The 13,334-nt window shown below is 35.8% G+C and overlaps 2 protein-coding genes across 3 annotated transcripts; one reads left to right on the forward strand and one right to left on the reverse strand.

The window, feature by feature from the left end:
• Positions 1-793: 793 nt before the first annotated feature.
• Positions 794-6,036, reverse strand: LOC147285440 (2-oxoglutarate (2OG) and Fe(II)-dependent oxygenase superfamily protein). Its single transcript, XM_086244547.1, has 15 exons — positions 5,728-6,036; positions 5,297-5,374; positions 4,955-5,004; positions 4,788-4,841; positions 4,359-4,411; positions 4,178-4,250; positions 3,877-3,938; positions 3,582-3,650; positions 3,056-3,161; positions 2,565-2,635; positions 2,212-2,312; positions 1,719-1,814; positions 1,505-1,572; positions 1,376-1,421; positions 794-1,115 (listed from the first exon to the last, which is right to left on the reverse strand). The coding sequence occupies exons 1-15, from the start codon at positions 5,809-5,811 to the stop codon at positions 1,035-1,037; spliced, it is 1,092 nt and encodes a 363-aa protein (XP_086100673.1). The 5' UTR covers positions 5,812-6,036; the 3' UTR covers positions 794-1,034.
• A 3,912-nt stretch (positions 6,037-9,948) lies between these two features.
• Positions 9,949-13,016, forward strand: LOC147285441 (nudix hydrolase 20, chloroplastic-like). Of its 2 annotated transcripts, none has more exons than XM_086244766.1 (9): positions 9,949-10,275; positions 10,355-10,419; positions 10,500-10,680; positions 10,801-10,881; positions 11,278-11,403; positions 11,883-11,962; positions 12,083-12,198; positions 12,388-12,508; positions 12,899-13,016. In XM_086244766.1, exons 1-9 carry the CDS (start codon positions 9,982-9,984, stop codon positions 12,966-12,968), a joined length of 1,134 nt encoding a protein of 377 aa, XP_086100892.1. In that variant the 5' UTR covers positions 9,949-9,981; the 3' UTR covers positions 12,969-13,016. The 2 variants fall into 2 exon arrangements, with proteins under 2 accessions (XP_086100892.1, XP_086100893.1); XM_086244767.1 differs by having other exon boundaries at positions 10,391-10,419.
• Positions 13,017-13,334: the final 318 nt, after the last annotated feature.

The following is a 13,334-nucleotide window of genomic DNA, read 5'->3' on the forward strand; positions in this document are numbered from 1 at the left end:
AACTTGATAATGTAGAATAATTCATATATGCATGATTTTTTATAAGAATATAAGTAAAGTATTGGTGTTTTCTCATTAAGCAATCCAACTTATTATTTTTTTTTTTGAAACAAACATATTTTTTCACAAAGCGATCAATATAGATCATGCATTTAAATGAACATATACCTAATTAATTATTTATTTTAATAATTAAACGTGATAATCGAGGATATTTTCTCAACAATACTAGTTTACTTTGTGACAAATGTGAAGGGGTAGTTAAGACTTTTTAAGTCACCATGCAACAGAGCAATAATCTCTAGGGTCAAAAAGATTGTGGGGGCATTCAAACTCTGAGAAAGACTTTGAAGAAAGCGGAGAGAAGCCGTGTGGGGAAATGCAAACAGCCCCCACTAGGCAAGTAGGTTCACTACGCCCGTCCCATATTACGACTATCCCTCGTGTCGTTTTTGTCGATATTGAATCTAACCACGTTTTCTTTTAGGCAGCAATTTGGCTTCTAGACGGAGGAGGTTGGCGGGCACTACTGCTTTGGCCTTTAGATGGTGACATGCAGGTCGGCCGATATAAATCGTATTTTGATATACTGGGAATTAATCGCCGACTTCTTATAATATGCATTATCCTATCCTACTTCTATTTCTGATTGAAATTGATATTTTAATGCTACTTGCCATATTTGTTTATTTATTTCTCTTCAATTGTTCATTTTCCAAGCAAATGTGAAAAGAGATCTCACAAAAAAAAAAAAAAGTGAAAGAAATTCTGCAGCTAAAGAACCCTCACAATGTGGAAACAAAACAAAACTACATAAAAAATGGGTTTATCTGTGAGGAATGAGCATACTCTTGGGCTGCTGACTAGGACACTTACTCTTCAAAAATCAAAATAAATAAGACTTTGTCCATGATATTATCTAATGTAACTACATACTGATAAGAGAACTACTGCAAATGAAGAAATTTACATAAGTTTGATCTTCTAAGTATTTTGGAGTATGTCGCTTTTGTTCAGCTAAAATATGCAAGTGCTTATGTTTTGAGGTTGTAATATTTGTCAAGGAGCTTCTCTGTATACTCTCCAAAGGTAAGAGCACCATTCAGTGGAATCAACTGAAAGAGAAGATTGAAATCAAAAGATGAAAGAAAAAGAACAGAGGAAACTGCATGATTATGTACAAATTAATTTCTGCGGTACAAACTGCATAAAGAACCTCCCCAAGTTAAATATTGTGGACTTTGACGCAAAGAAAAAAAGAAAAAAAAAAGGAAAAAAGACACCGAAAACTATTATAATTTATTCGGATGCATGACATGAACATGATGATTATTGATGTGCATGCCTATCGTGTTTAGGACTCAAAATACATTACCTCTTTATGGATAGGAACCTTCTCTGGAAAATTAAGCTTCTCATCCCTACAAAATGAAACATGCTTAGCATCATATAGTTCATGAATCATGCTTAAGATGCGACACATGTGACAATAAGTGATATGTACCAGTCAGGTTGCATAAATAATGCGAATGTTGAACGATCAACACCAGAAGCTTCCTCTCCCTTGGGTGCCTAACAAACAAACAGTGAATCAAAGCAACCACTGTTATTGGACACTTGCCCAGAAAAACTTGGGGGTGGGAAGAAAAACAAAAGAATAAATGAGCCAATCTTGTGACGATAAATTTCGAAGGCAAATATCATTGTCGAAAAAGTACCTGGACACAATGAGGTGTTGCACAAAGATAACCTCTTGACAGAATTTCAGTGGTTTCACCAATTTGGTATGCTATTGCATTTCCTCCAAAGACAACCTAATACATAAAGCGAAACAAGTTAATTCAAAAAGTATATCTATCCCTCTACTTTTCATTGGTTCCTACTTTTTGGCAAGATCAACTGACTTCACAGAATATGCAAGTCTATAGAAGAGAAATGACTGATGGTATTGACAACATGCACACATAATAATCAAGTTTCTACTGTTTGTCAAGATCAACTGCTTCACAGAATAAGCCAGTGTAGAAAAGAGAAATAACTGATGATTTTGACAACATGTCTGCTCACATGCGCACAATGATCAAAGGAAGGCAGGAAGTCCCATAATAGAGATAACATCCACTCAATAACATGTGAAATAAGCAATCATGGAAAATAATTTTTGTGAACTGTGCCTTGTCTCACTAGATTTTTGAGAATAAGAAAACGTACTTTGACAATTTGATCAGTTCGTGTCCTAATATAAAGGCCAGCATCACTATCAGGGCAAGGTACTTCAACAGCATCTCTCATAAACATGCCACAGGTCAGACCTACATATTAAATTGGAGCAGAAATTAGACACAACAAAAGAGTGCCAACTAATAATCAAGATATTCTAAGGAAATTATGGATTTTGTACTAGTAGTCTTATAGTTTATCCCATCAATATAATGGACACATCCAAACTTATGTTCATGTTATACAACATATTGATATGAAGGGTTTGAACATATTCCCTTGCATAAATAACATGCTAATGAGCAATAGACTAATAAAATAAGATGAATAGGAAAAACGATCACCTGTCAGTGAACCATGGTCACTATGCCATCCACACCATGAAGACATTTGTTTATTATCTTCAGCAGGATTTCTGGAAGCCATAATTACTTGTTAATATATTACCTCTGGGAGCTAAAAAATACATGCCACTCAGAAACACATAGAACAGCGTTCTCTGTTATGTACAATTTATTTTTTTGAACCATAGTAACCACCTAATGCCATTCTTAGCCTTCTTCACTGCCAAGAGATGATCCCACAATAAAACTGTTAGAGTATCTCCTTCATACTAACATGTGCATCATCCTATGTTGTTCTACTTTAATGGGATCTTAGTTTTAGAACTTCATAAAAGCATGACCCATTGTCGTCGTATATTTCAACATAGCAACAAAATTGATCAAAATATAACCAAACCTGAAGGACGATGACTGCAAAACTTGAGCTATACAACACTATTGAATTAATCAACTACAGAAAAACTGTGATGAGAAGATAAAAATGTAATCACCTCTCTTTTGAGGGAAAGTAATAAAGTAAACGCCCTTTATGGCACCGAGAACGAAAAAGTATCTGTTCAAGGCCTTCATCTTCACGCATTTTTATTGCTTTTGACACTGTTCAAGCACCCATAAAATTTGAAAGGATCACCATAGATCAATAGTTATCCAATAAACTAGTAATTAAAGCAAAAGAAGCAACAAGAAGACTATGACATTTTGTTTGGCTAGGGCTGTAGAAAAGGTCATATCATTTAGTTCCCCTTCCACAAGAGAGAACAAATTTAAGGTTCTTGTGATTTAAAACATTCAGAAATCTTCAAATTTCAGTACGAACCCTTTCCAAGATGATAGGTTGTGCCATCTCCGTTGTTTATAACCTTACGTCTTATGAATACTTATAATATGATACTTGTTTTCGGGCCAGGGAAGTAAATATTTATGGAGAAAAGTGTTATGACAACTTAAGTATAAAATGAGACCTAAAATTCAATATAGTTCTTTTTGAGGAAAATCCATAACAATATAAGACTTTACCATATCTGTCACAGTGAAATGCCACCAGAAGCCCAACTCCAAGAATCAGCTTTCCAAGAGCTTTGAAGGCTGCAAATCATTAGTAAATATGCAGTGGTAATATAATCAGAAAAGAGCTAAATTTATACATTATATAATCAAGCAAAACCCGCAAACAATTAAAGAAACAAGACAGAAGAATCATTGCGCTTGATTTCAGACAAGTACAATCTAAAAGAGAAAATAATACCATAAAGGAGAAAATAAAAGAAACACAGTTTGTGGCCTAGAAAATCACAATTAAAGGGAAACATACCCACTTCAAGTTCTGGCAATTCACTTGTAGGCCATATATTTGATCCACAATATGATGGATACCTGCATACAGATCATTAACAAAAATTTGAGCAGACACAAAGTATCATGTTCTGTTTGCACAAATCTGTAAGCTCTCAAATAGGTAATGTATGAAGTTAGTTATTTGTAAAAAACAAAAACAATAATCCTAATCATCTATTTTGGCCAAAAATTAGTGGTCTGAGCCATATGCTATGAGACCTCAGACAAGAGTAAATGCCATAACTCAAAATATAATTTATGTTCTTAGAGACTTTTACCTTTGAATTAGAGACTCATCTGTTGTAGGCTTATCTACTATTGGATTTGCATAAAAAGATCCTTTTAGCATATCTGCAAAACCCAAACACAAACTAAATAGAATTGAATAACAATCATGTGATCAAGTGTGATTATAAGCTGTCCTTAGAGTTTCCAGAACAAAAAATAGAAAAGTTATACCAGGCTTTCCAGATTCCAGCTTCTCTTTTCCATGACTCCATCCAAAATTGTACCTACAAATGGATGGTGGGTAAAAAGAACATAAGTCATACATCTGTGAAGATAACTACCAAATGATGGATTACAATTCTTATCATATGAATATTACAATCTCAAATAGACTCTCCAAGAGAGCAATAAAACAATGCAAATATTAGTCATATATGTCAAGACCTTTAGTTGGGATTCTGAAAAGTCTAATGATTGTGACAAAATTTAAGAGTTGAGATGAAACTTTATTTTTCTTTTTGCAGGGGATTTTGAATTTCGCTATTATATAAAGAACAGAGATTATGTGAGTGTCCACACATGTGTGAAGTCATTTACACAAAATATGTCAATGAGATAAGATAGAAATCACAGCATAATCATGGCACTAGAAAGCATTACCTACTATGAGGATCTTCAAGTTCCTTCTTCACCTCTTCAGGCAGATTGGCTAATCTAATAAAAGAAAAGGTAAACTCCCATGAGCAATGCTATATCAAATTATCTTCTTAAACTCATATAGAGCGCAGTTAAAAATGAACATGAAAGTTCTAGTTAGAAGGTTATACCTAGGTGACAGGTGTAGAAGATTTCGGCGCAATGAAGAATATCCTGGAACCTGCAATTGACAACACAAGGAAGCAAGTACTTATCAGTTCTGTACAATATACACTAACTCTCAAACTAATATGTACAGTTGTAAATATATGAGATAGGTAACAAATATAGCCATCACCAATTCACCATACTGATGATTTCAAATAAACATGCATTTTTAACATATTAAAATTGGTAATAGGAAGGATAATAACTAATTAGCAATGGCAAGTGTGACTATCAAAAAGGAGCGAATATTAAGAAAATAAAAGAATAATTTAGACAGACAATTTATATGCGTAACGTAACCGTACGTCAGTGATTGATAGTATTCCTAGCCCATTAGGTCCAAATCCTTCTTCAATCTTCATTGACAAGTCAGCGTTCTTGTCCTGTCTCAATCAATCCAGAAAAATTGAAATATTAGAAAAACGCATATGAACATATCACAAATATCCAGCAAAACAGAGCAATTAAAGTAAAACTAGAAATAAACCAAAAGATGCTCTGTTTGGTTGCTGAGAAAATGAAGAAAAAGAGGAATCAATTTAGTAGAGTTCACTGCAACCAAAAAGTCAACTCAAAGAGTCTTTTAAACTAATTTCGCTGGATTAAATCGAGTTTTTCATTTTTGCTCTTAAGCAACCAGATAGCAAATAAAGCCAATCATCCAAAAACTCTCCTGCTCAATTTTCTCGGCAACCAAACAGATATAACGGATAGAGAGAGAAAGAGAGAACGTTACTTCAAGCTCCGAGTACGATATGGTGACTGGCGTTAGAGTAGGGACAGACGTATCGGAGGAAGAAGGCATATTTCGACAAGACATTTGGCGGGAAAGACGGCGATTGGACCGTGACGGTGAAGAAGAAGCCGTAGGAACGGAGATGAATTTGGTGGGAGGAGAGGTTTTATATTGGAGGGAGGCTAAGAACGAAAACTGAGAGATTATTTGGTTTGATTGTCAATTCAAAATTTTGAACGAATAAAGAAAGAGGGGCATGCGAAGCTCCGTATAAATTTGGTGGGAGACCAATAAAAAACTCGGCCTTCACAGCATCCATTCCCTCCAAAGCGAAATATTCACAATGTCGACTATAGACTTATAGAGGGAGAGCTTCACAAATCACAATATACTTTTTTTTTTTTATCTATTTTTTAGAAAATATTATTGTGTATAATCGATACATTATCACTAGTATAATTAGTTTATGTATTATAATATGAGTGAATATTATTAATATTATACTCTACAAATATAAACGTATCATCCAATAATATCTTTACACATTAAATTAGTTATATCACGTATTAATATATTACTTATCTAAAATGAGAAAGGTTAAATCAAAAAAATCGAAACCAAGTGCATTTATCAATTATTATTTTGAAATTTTGAATCATAATAATGTTGAATCTGATTCTAGTTAAGATACTTATTAACTCTCAATAATTGCCATTATAATCAATCTAATTATTATCATGCTTTTTTACAAAACAATTTATAGTTACTTTCAACTGTTTATTTGCCTTTTGGCAAGCGCATAACAAAACGTTTTACTGTTGTGCATATATATCGCAAACATATATTTGTAATGAAAAAAGTCATTTCATTCTAAGGATGTTGATAATTCTCATCCTCTTTGTAGCCTTATTAATAATTGCAGAGTTCTTATTTCTAGTTTTGCTAGTTGTTCAATCTCCCATATTTATAGGGACGAAAATGTTGTTGCAGATTGTCTCGATTCTCTATGCTTTGTGAGGGAATTGGGGATTCATTGGTTTGAAGAGCCTCATGCTGAGGTCTTATCAATTTTGTTGGTTGATGCTTCTGGTTCCTCTTGTGCTAGAGCTGTGTTAGGCTAGTTTTCTTCTTTGGGCTTTAGCCCTCCTTTATACCGAGAAAAAAGTCATTTCATATAAGATGAAAATTTAAAAATTACATATAAGATATTGGAAGAAATTAATATCATATAATTGATTTTTAACAGCATCTTCAGTTATTTTCCTATATTTTCTTTAAATATGAGTATAAGTTTGAGGAAAAAGTTAAATTTGATAAATTACTATATAATGTTAAAGTTTAAATTTTTCCAAATTATATAAAATTTGACTATTGAAGGTTTGAGAAGCCACATCCATTTAACTTGATTTAGGAAATTTTTTAAAGAAATCTCAATTTTGGAGAGATTTTAAGAAAATGTTGGAACTATGGTTTATGTCATTTTTTTTCAAATTTAAATTTAGGGAGTAGTTTAGGAAATAATTGAAAATGGTCTGAGTGTTTCACCTAAAAAGATATTTGCAATTGTGAGAACTCAGATTTCACCTGGACTCGTCTTCTCTAGGGTTTATTTCAAAGCTCAACATTGTTCTCCCAACGAATAACAATCATCTATTTTGGTTTTGAGTTGTAGTCGGAGTTTTGTTTTGTAGTTTACGGAAAATGATTCGTCAACCTTTGTAGGATTATATAATATGACTAAATGCAACTGAAGTTTTGTGCGACAAAATTAACATTTTCGACCCATCGCATAAGTTTTTCACGACAAAATTAACATTATGTTAGTTTATCATTATTAATGGTTCAACACTCATCCACTTTGTTATTCTCATAATATTGTGATGTAATGTAAAAGAGTTAAACAAAAGAGTTATACTCACTTTGTTAAGTGTGACAGTTCTCAAATGTTACTTATATATCATTCTATTATGAACAAAAACATTAATTATCATCTCAATTTTGTTTACCAAAATAACATGACGCTTTAAATTGGGATATTAGTTGTATCACTCTATAAATTAAGTACAATTAAACAAAACTAGTAAATAAATGACAGTGCTGTAATTTAGCATAGAAAAGTGTCGAGGTAAAATATTTTATTGAGAGGAAATTACAGATTTAGTTCAATTATTTTATATCTAGTTCAATTTTGGTTTACAATATTTTTTAAGTTCTATTTTGGTATACTAATTGTTTCACTTGTTCAATAAAAGTTCAGATTTGTTTTTATGACTAAGAAATGATAAAATATAACTTATACTTCAATTATAATTGAAGAAAACACAACTCAAAATCACAAATCTGAATCTTTATTGAACAAATGAAACAATTAGTAAACAAAAACAGAACTTAAAAAAGATCGTGAATGAAAATTGAACTAGTATAAAATAAATGGACCAAATTTGTAATTTTTTCTTGGGTTAATTACAATTTAGTACCTCAACTTTACCTCCTATTTCAAGTTAGTACCTCAAGTTTAAAAAGTTTCAATTTCATACATCAACTTCCATTTTGTCACAATTTCATACCTCCGTTACTACTACCGTTAGGAAGTCCGTTATCCGCCTACGTGGCGCTGACGTGGCGCACGCTGACCCAATCACTAAGTGTTGACTTGATTTTTAATAATTTCCATGTGGCAGAATAATAATAAAAAAAGAATAAAATATTTAAAAATTAATTAAAATATAAAAAATTGAATTAAAAAAAACACAACCCTCATCCCCTCCCCCAGCCCGACCCACCCCCTTCCCCCTCCCCCTCCCCCTCCCTGCAACCCATCCCCTCACCACAACCCAACCCTGCCGGTAACCTCTTTCTCTCTCTCTCTCTCTCTCTCCTCATCCTCCTTGGCCGCGATGACGATATGTTGTCTCTCTCCCCCGATGCCGCTACCATGTTTGAGATCTTCCTCCCGAACCATCGCCAGTCGTTCCCTTTGTTCGGCGGCAGCGTCACCTCGAGTCAGAGACGGCGGCGTAGTGGTCCACTGCCTCTGCGAAACTCTAGAGAAACACCAGGTGGTTGTGGTCGGCTTCTCGTTTCGCCACCGTGACGATCGTCCAGCATCATCCAGCAGAAATTGAGAAAAAAATAAAAAATAAAAAAAATACCCATCTCGCCCAGCAACCCAAAATAAAATGGAAAAACCCCATGATCTAGATCTTGAATAAAACGAAGAACACTGCATCGGTAACCAAGATCAACCCCAAAACCATTCTCTTATCATTTTTGCCCATTTATGTCTTTTTCTTCATTTTTTGAGGGGTTTCTTCAATTTAATGTAATTTTTTTATCTTTTATCAAAAATTGTTATTTTTGTTGGATGAATTTTGATGGGTTTGAATTGTTTGGGTGTACTGCCAATTTGGAAGCTTGGAAGCACAGAGGGGGAGGGGCTGGGTTGTGGGGAGGGGATGGGTTGCAGGGGAGGGGTTGGGTTGCGGGGAGGGGAGGGGAGGGGATGGGTTGCAGGGAGGGGAGGGGAGGGGAGGGGAGGGGAGGGGAGGGGATGGGTTGCAGGGGAGGGGTTGGGTTGCGGGGAGGGGAGGGGATGGGTTGCAGGGGAGGGGTTGGGTTGCGGGGAGGGGAGGGGAGGGGATGGGTTGCAGGGAGGGGAGGGGAGGGGAGGGGATGGGTTGCGGGGAGGGGAGGGGAGGGGAGGGGAGGGGATGGGTTGCAGGGGAGGGGTTGGGTTGCGGGGAGGGGAGGGGAGGGGAGGGGAGGGGATGGGTTGCAGGGAGGGGGAGGGGGAGGGGTGGGTCGGGCTGGGGGGAGGGGATGGGGGTTGTGTTTTTGACCAAAAAAAATGGGGGTTGTTTTTTAATTCAATTTTTTATATTTTAATTAATTTTTAAATATTTTATTCTTTTTTTATTATTATTCTGCCACATGGAAATTATTAAAAATCAAGTCAACACTTAGTGATTGGGTCAGCGTGCGCCACGTTAGCGCCACGTAGGCGGATAACGGACTTCCTAACGGTAGTAGTAACGGAGGTATGAAATTGTGACAAAATGGAAGTTGATGTATGAAATTAAAACTTTTTAAACTTGAGGTACTAACTTGAAATAGGAGGTAAAGTTGAGGTACTAAATTGTAATTAACCCTTTTTTCTTTTATTAATTATGTTTTTTTGTTTTTGTTTTATGAAATGAGTTTGTTTTAGTTAAGTTCGTTGATACAAGTGTAAAGCGAGTCGTACCCGCCGCTGCCATGGCCTGCAGCAATGGCATTCCTCACCTCTCTCACAAACTAGTCGACTCCTTGGCCCTCCGTTTCACCGCCAAAGCTTCTCACGCTCTCCCCAAGCCACTTACGACGTCGTTTCCATTTCGTTCCACCCACCGTTTTAACAAAATCCAAACTCGTCGTTATGTGTCAGTCTCAGCCTCAGATAGCTTCACTTGGGACGACGTCGCTACGATATCCCAACCGGAATCCCTTCCCGACGACCCTTCCGATCTAAAAGGCTACACGGACAAGATCAAAATCTGCAATCGCAGACCAGTAAGTAGTTATACAAAAACATTTTCCCAGCTGCCAAACAGACCGATTGTTCATTTATATATATTGAACCCATTTGCAGGAAGCGCAATCTGAGTTCCTTCCCTTTGTAATTCAGGATCAAATCGTTGGTTTCATTCACAAAGCGTAAGCTTAAATTCCCCTTGAATTCAAATACCCATTTCACGCTAATGTACCACTGAATAATAAATTTCCCAATTGTGCAGTTTTGCTGAGAATTTACGTGGTTTTCAGGACGTGTTTACTTTCTCCCCAGTAAATTTTGATTCTAATGGTGGCCCAATAACCTTGAATTCATCGTTGAGAACACCTGAGGATAGAACGAAAGCGGTGGGAGATGTAATCAAAAGCTTACCGGAAGAACTGATTCCAGGTATAAGGAATGAGGTACTGCTTGTGCTAACTGAATCAGATTCTATATTTCTATGTATGTGATAATGTGCTTATATGCTGTGCTTCTAATTTCATCTCCATCTCACTATGCAATTGTTTTATTTTGATGATCAGCTATACCCTGTCACATCATCCTTTGGGGCACCCGTATTTTTCTCTCTAGAACGTGCAGCTGCTCCTTATTTTGGAATAAAGGTTTGATTTTGCGCTCTGCGCCGCCTTTTAACTGGTGATTTAACAGTACATTATAATCAATTTTTGAAGCATTCCCAGTAAGTCATTTGGGTTATATAATCTTTACGATTAATGGAGTTGGCTAATTGGATTAATTGGTGCTACCTAGCAGTGCCAATGATTTGTTATTAGATTGACATGGAGGCTCTGTGAAAAAGATTTAAGGAGGTTTGGAGCTGACCCTTTGTGGGCTATGGTCATATAGGAATCTAGTAGACTCCTTTTTATTGTTTATTTGATTTCCTTGCTTCTTTTAATTTTTAATTTTCATATATGTTTCTTCTGTAGTTGGATTGTGTTGTTTTACTTGGCAAATATGGACAACTCAACCTTTTTAATTGGTTTTTGTGAGGAAAGGCTTATGGAGTGCACATGAATGGCTATGTTGAGAAGGATGGGAAGAAGTTTCTATGGATAGGGAAGAGAAGTCAACAGAAACCCACTTATCCAGGGATGCTTGATCATTTAGTTGCTGGAGGACTGGTTTGTAACGAACTATCAATTCATTTTAACACATTTTAGTTCCTGTTCTTTCAGTATTTATGCTCTCAGAGGGAGAGGTTGCTTGGAATTAATTTGCATTAGGCAGCCAGAGTAATTTGGTTACATGATATGTTCTTAAATTTGATGGCCCTGGTGCTCTTTAATGGCAACGTAGTTGGTGAAACTACAAGAATGAAAAGATAAACTTCACCCAGGAACTGGCCATAATTTGTGGTTAAAACTGAGGCAAGTGGAAAATTTGAGTAGTTCTTACTAGTTAGAGGTCAACTTTAAGCATAGAAAATGAATGTGGCAGTTTAGTTACCAAAAACATGATTGTGGGAGGTTTCTTGATGCCCGATCTTGGGAAAATATAATGAAAATGACAAAGCTTATATGATCCTTTATTTGTTAAGCCTATTATCCACTTCATTTTCTGAGCTAGGATGTAATTATATTTCCCATAATGGTAATTGCAGCCTCATGGGATTGCATGCGGGGACAATATTGTAAAAGAATGTGAAGAGGAGGCTGGAATCCCCAGATCCATTTCAAATGTGTAAGTTTTTGTTAACCGCTGAATTATCCATATATTTGCTATATGTGGACATGCCTTGTTTTCGCTCTCTCTCTCTCTCTCTCTCTCTCTTATTTATGAATTTGGATGCTTCTCATACAGAGCTACACCAGTTGGTGCTGTTTCTTATATGGACATTGATGGGTATAGATACAAAAGGGATGTCTTGTTTTGCTATGACTTAAAACTCCCTGAGAGTTTCATGCCTAAGAATCAAGGTTAGACTCGTAGACTTAGCTTTTATGTATAGGAGTTGTAAACTATGCCTTCAAGGTTTGTCATTTATCTCATCAGTTTGAATATTGCATCTCAGCAATGAATTTTTACTTTTCATTTCATTCAAAACCATCTGCAACATTTTCCCTGATGAAGAGAACTTCAACAATGGCTTATTAAACATGTGACAGATGGAGAGGTGGAGAGCTTCAAATTGATCCCTGTGATGCATGTTGCAAACATTATACGAAGGACACAATTTTTTAAGCCAAATTGCTCCCTTGTCATCATTGATTTCCTGTTTCGACATGGGTATTTCTCTTTTACTACTGACATTCTTACATATGAGTAATCAAGCAAATAAAGTTCTTGTTTCCTAGCTATACTACTAATAATGTGGTGATGATGTATAGCAATCATCATCTTCTTCCTGTAACCTAGCAGATGTAGGATAAGTTATTGTCCCTACCCAATTTTCCCCATAAAATTATACTACTCTATGTTAAGCTTTAAGAGGAGTTCAGATCACCTGCATTAGTAATGTGAAGTAAATAATACTTGCTTGATCAATCTGTAGTCTAATTTACTGTAAGTCTGTAAGGTAACTTTTCAATGAACAAACCTACAATAATGTTTTACAACTACTAAACCCAGATGCGGTACCATAGATTTCCTTCTAATCTTTGTCTTTAATCACTGCAGGTACATTAGCCCCGAATGCTTTGGATATCTGGACCTACTACAAAGTTTGAGGAGTGGTGATTGCTCCTAATAGTAGTTTTTTTTCTTTCCTTTTTTAAGTAGTTTTTTCATTGTACTTTTTTCTCCCCCAAAATTATAGAAGCTATCTTTACCATTTGGAAATTAAGCCATTGTTTCAGTGTACTTTTTCACCCCAAAATGCAGCTGCTACTGCCATAGGTGGGTTGCATAATTGCATCAATTTTTCTGACAATTTTCGAGTATGACGCGGTGAATGACTAATCTATATGGTTTCCCAACACCCTAGAAAACCGAACCAAACCCACCTCTAGTTGCAAGGGTTACGAGTTACAAGCCAAAGCTTGGATATAATGCAACATTTAACAAGCAATATATATGGCCTGAGGCCAACCAAAAAGGAACTAGAAAATAACAG

The sequence above is a fragment of the Dryas octopetala genome, chromosome 5 (genome assembly GCF_963921425.1).
Source record: "Dryas octopetala chromosome 5, drDryOcto1.1, whole genome shotgun sequence".
In the NCBI taxonomy this organism is placed as follows: domain Eukaryota; kingdom Viridiplantae; phylum Streptophyta; class Magnoliopsida; order Rosales; family Rosaceae; genus Dryas; species Dryas octopetala.

Bases quoted from the DNA above. Each gene is read 5' to 3' on its own strand.
- LOC147285440 (XM_086244547.1), bottom strand. From the start codon at position 5,811: ATGTCTTGTCGAAATATGCCTTCTTCCTCCGATACGTCTGTCCCTACT. The intron at 5,005-5,296 runs GTACGGTTACGT...TGTCAATTGCAG, and splicing joins GAATACTATCAATCACTGAC to GTTCCAGGATATTCTTCATT. The intron at 4,842-4,954 runs GTATAACCTTCT...TTCTTTTATTAG, and splicing joins CTTCTACACCTGTCACCTAG to ATTAGCCAATCTGCCTGAAG.
- LOC147285441 (XM_086244766.1), top strand. From the start codon at position 9,982: ATGGCCTGCAGCAATGGCATTCCTCACCTCTCTCACAAACTAGTCGAC. The intron at 11,404-11,882 runs GTTTGTAACGAA...TGGTAATTGCAG, and splicing joins ATTTAGTTGCTGGAGGACTG to CCTCATGGGATTGCATGCGG. The intron at 11,963-12,082 runs GTAAGTTTTTGT...CTTCTCATACAG, and splicing joins CCCAGATCCATTTCAAATGT to AGCTACACCAGTTGGTGCTG.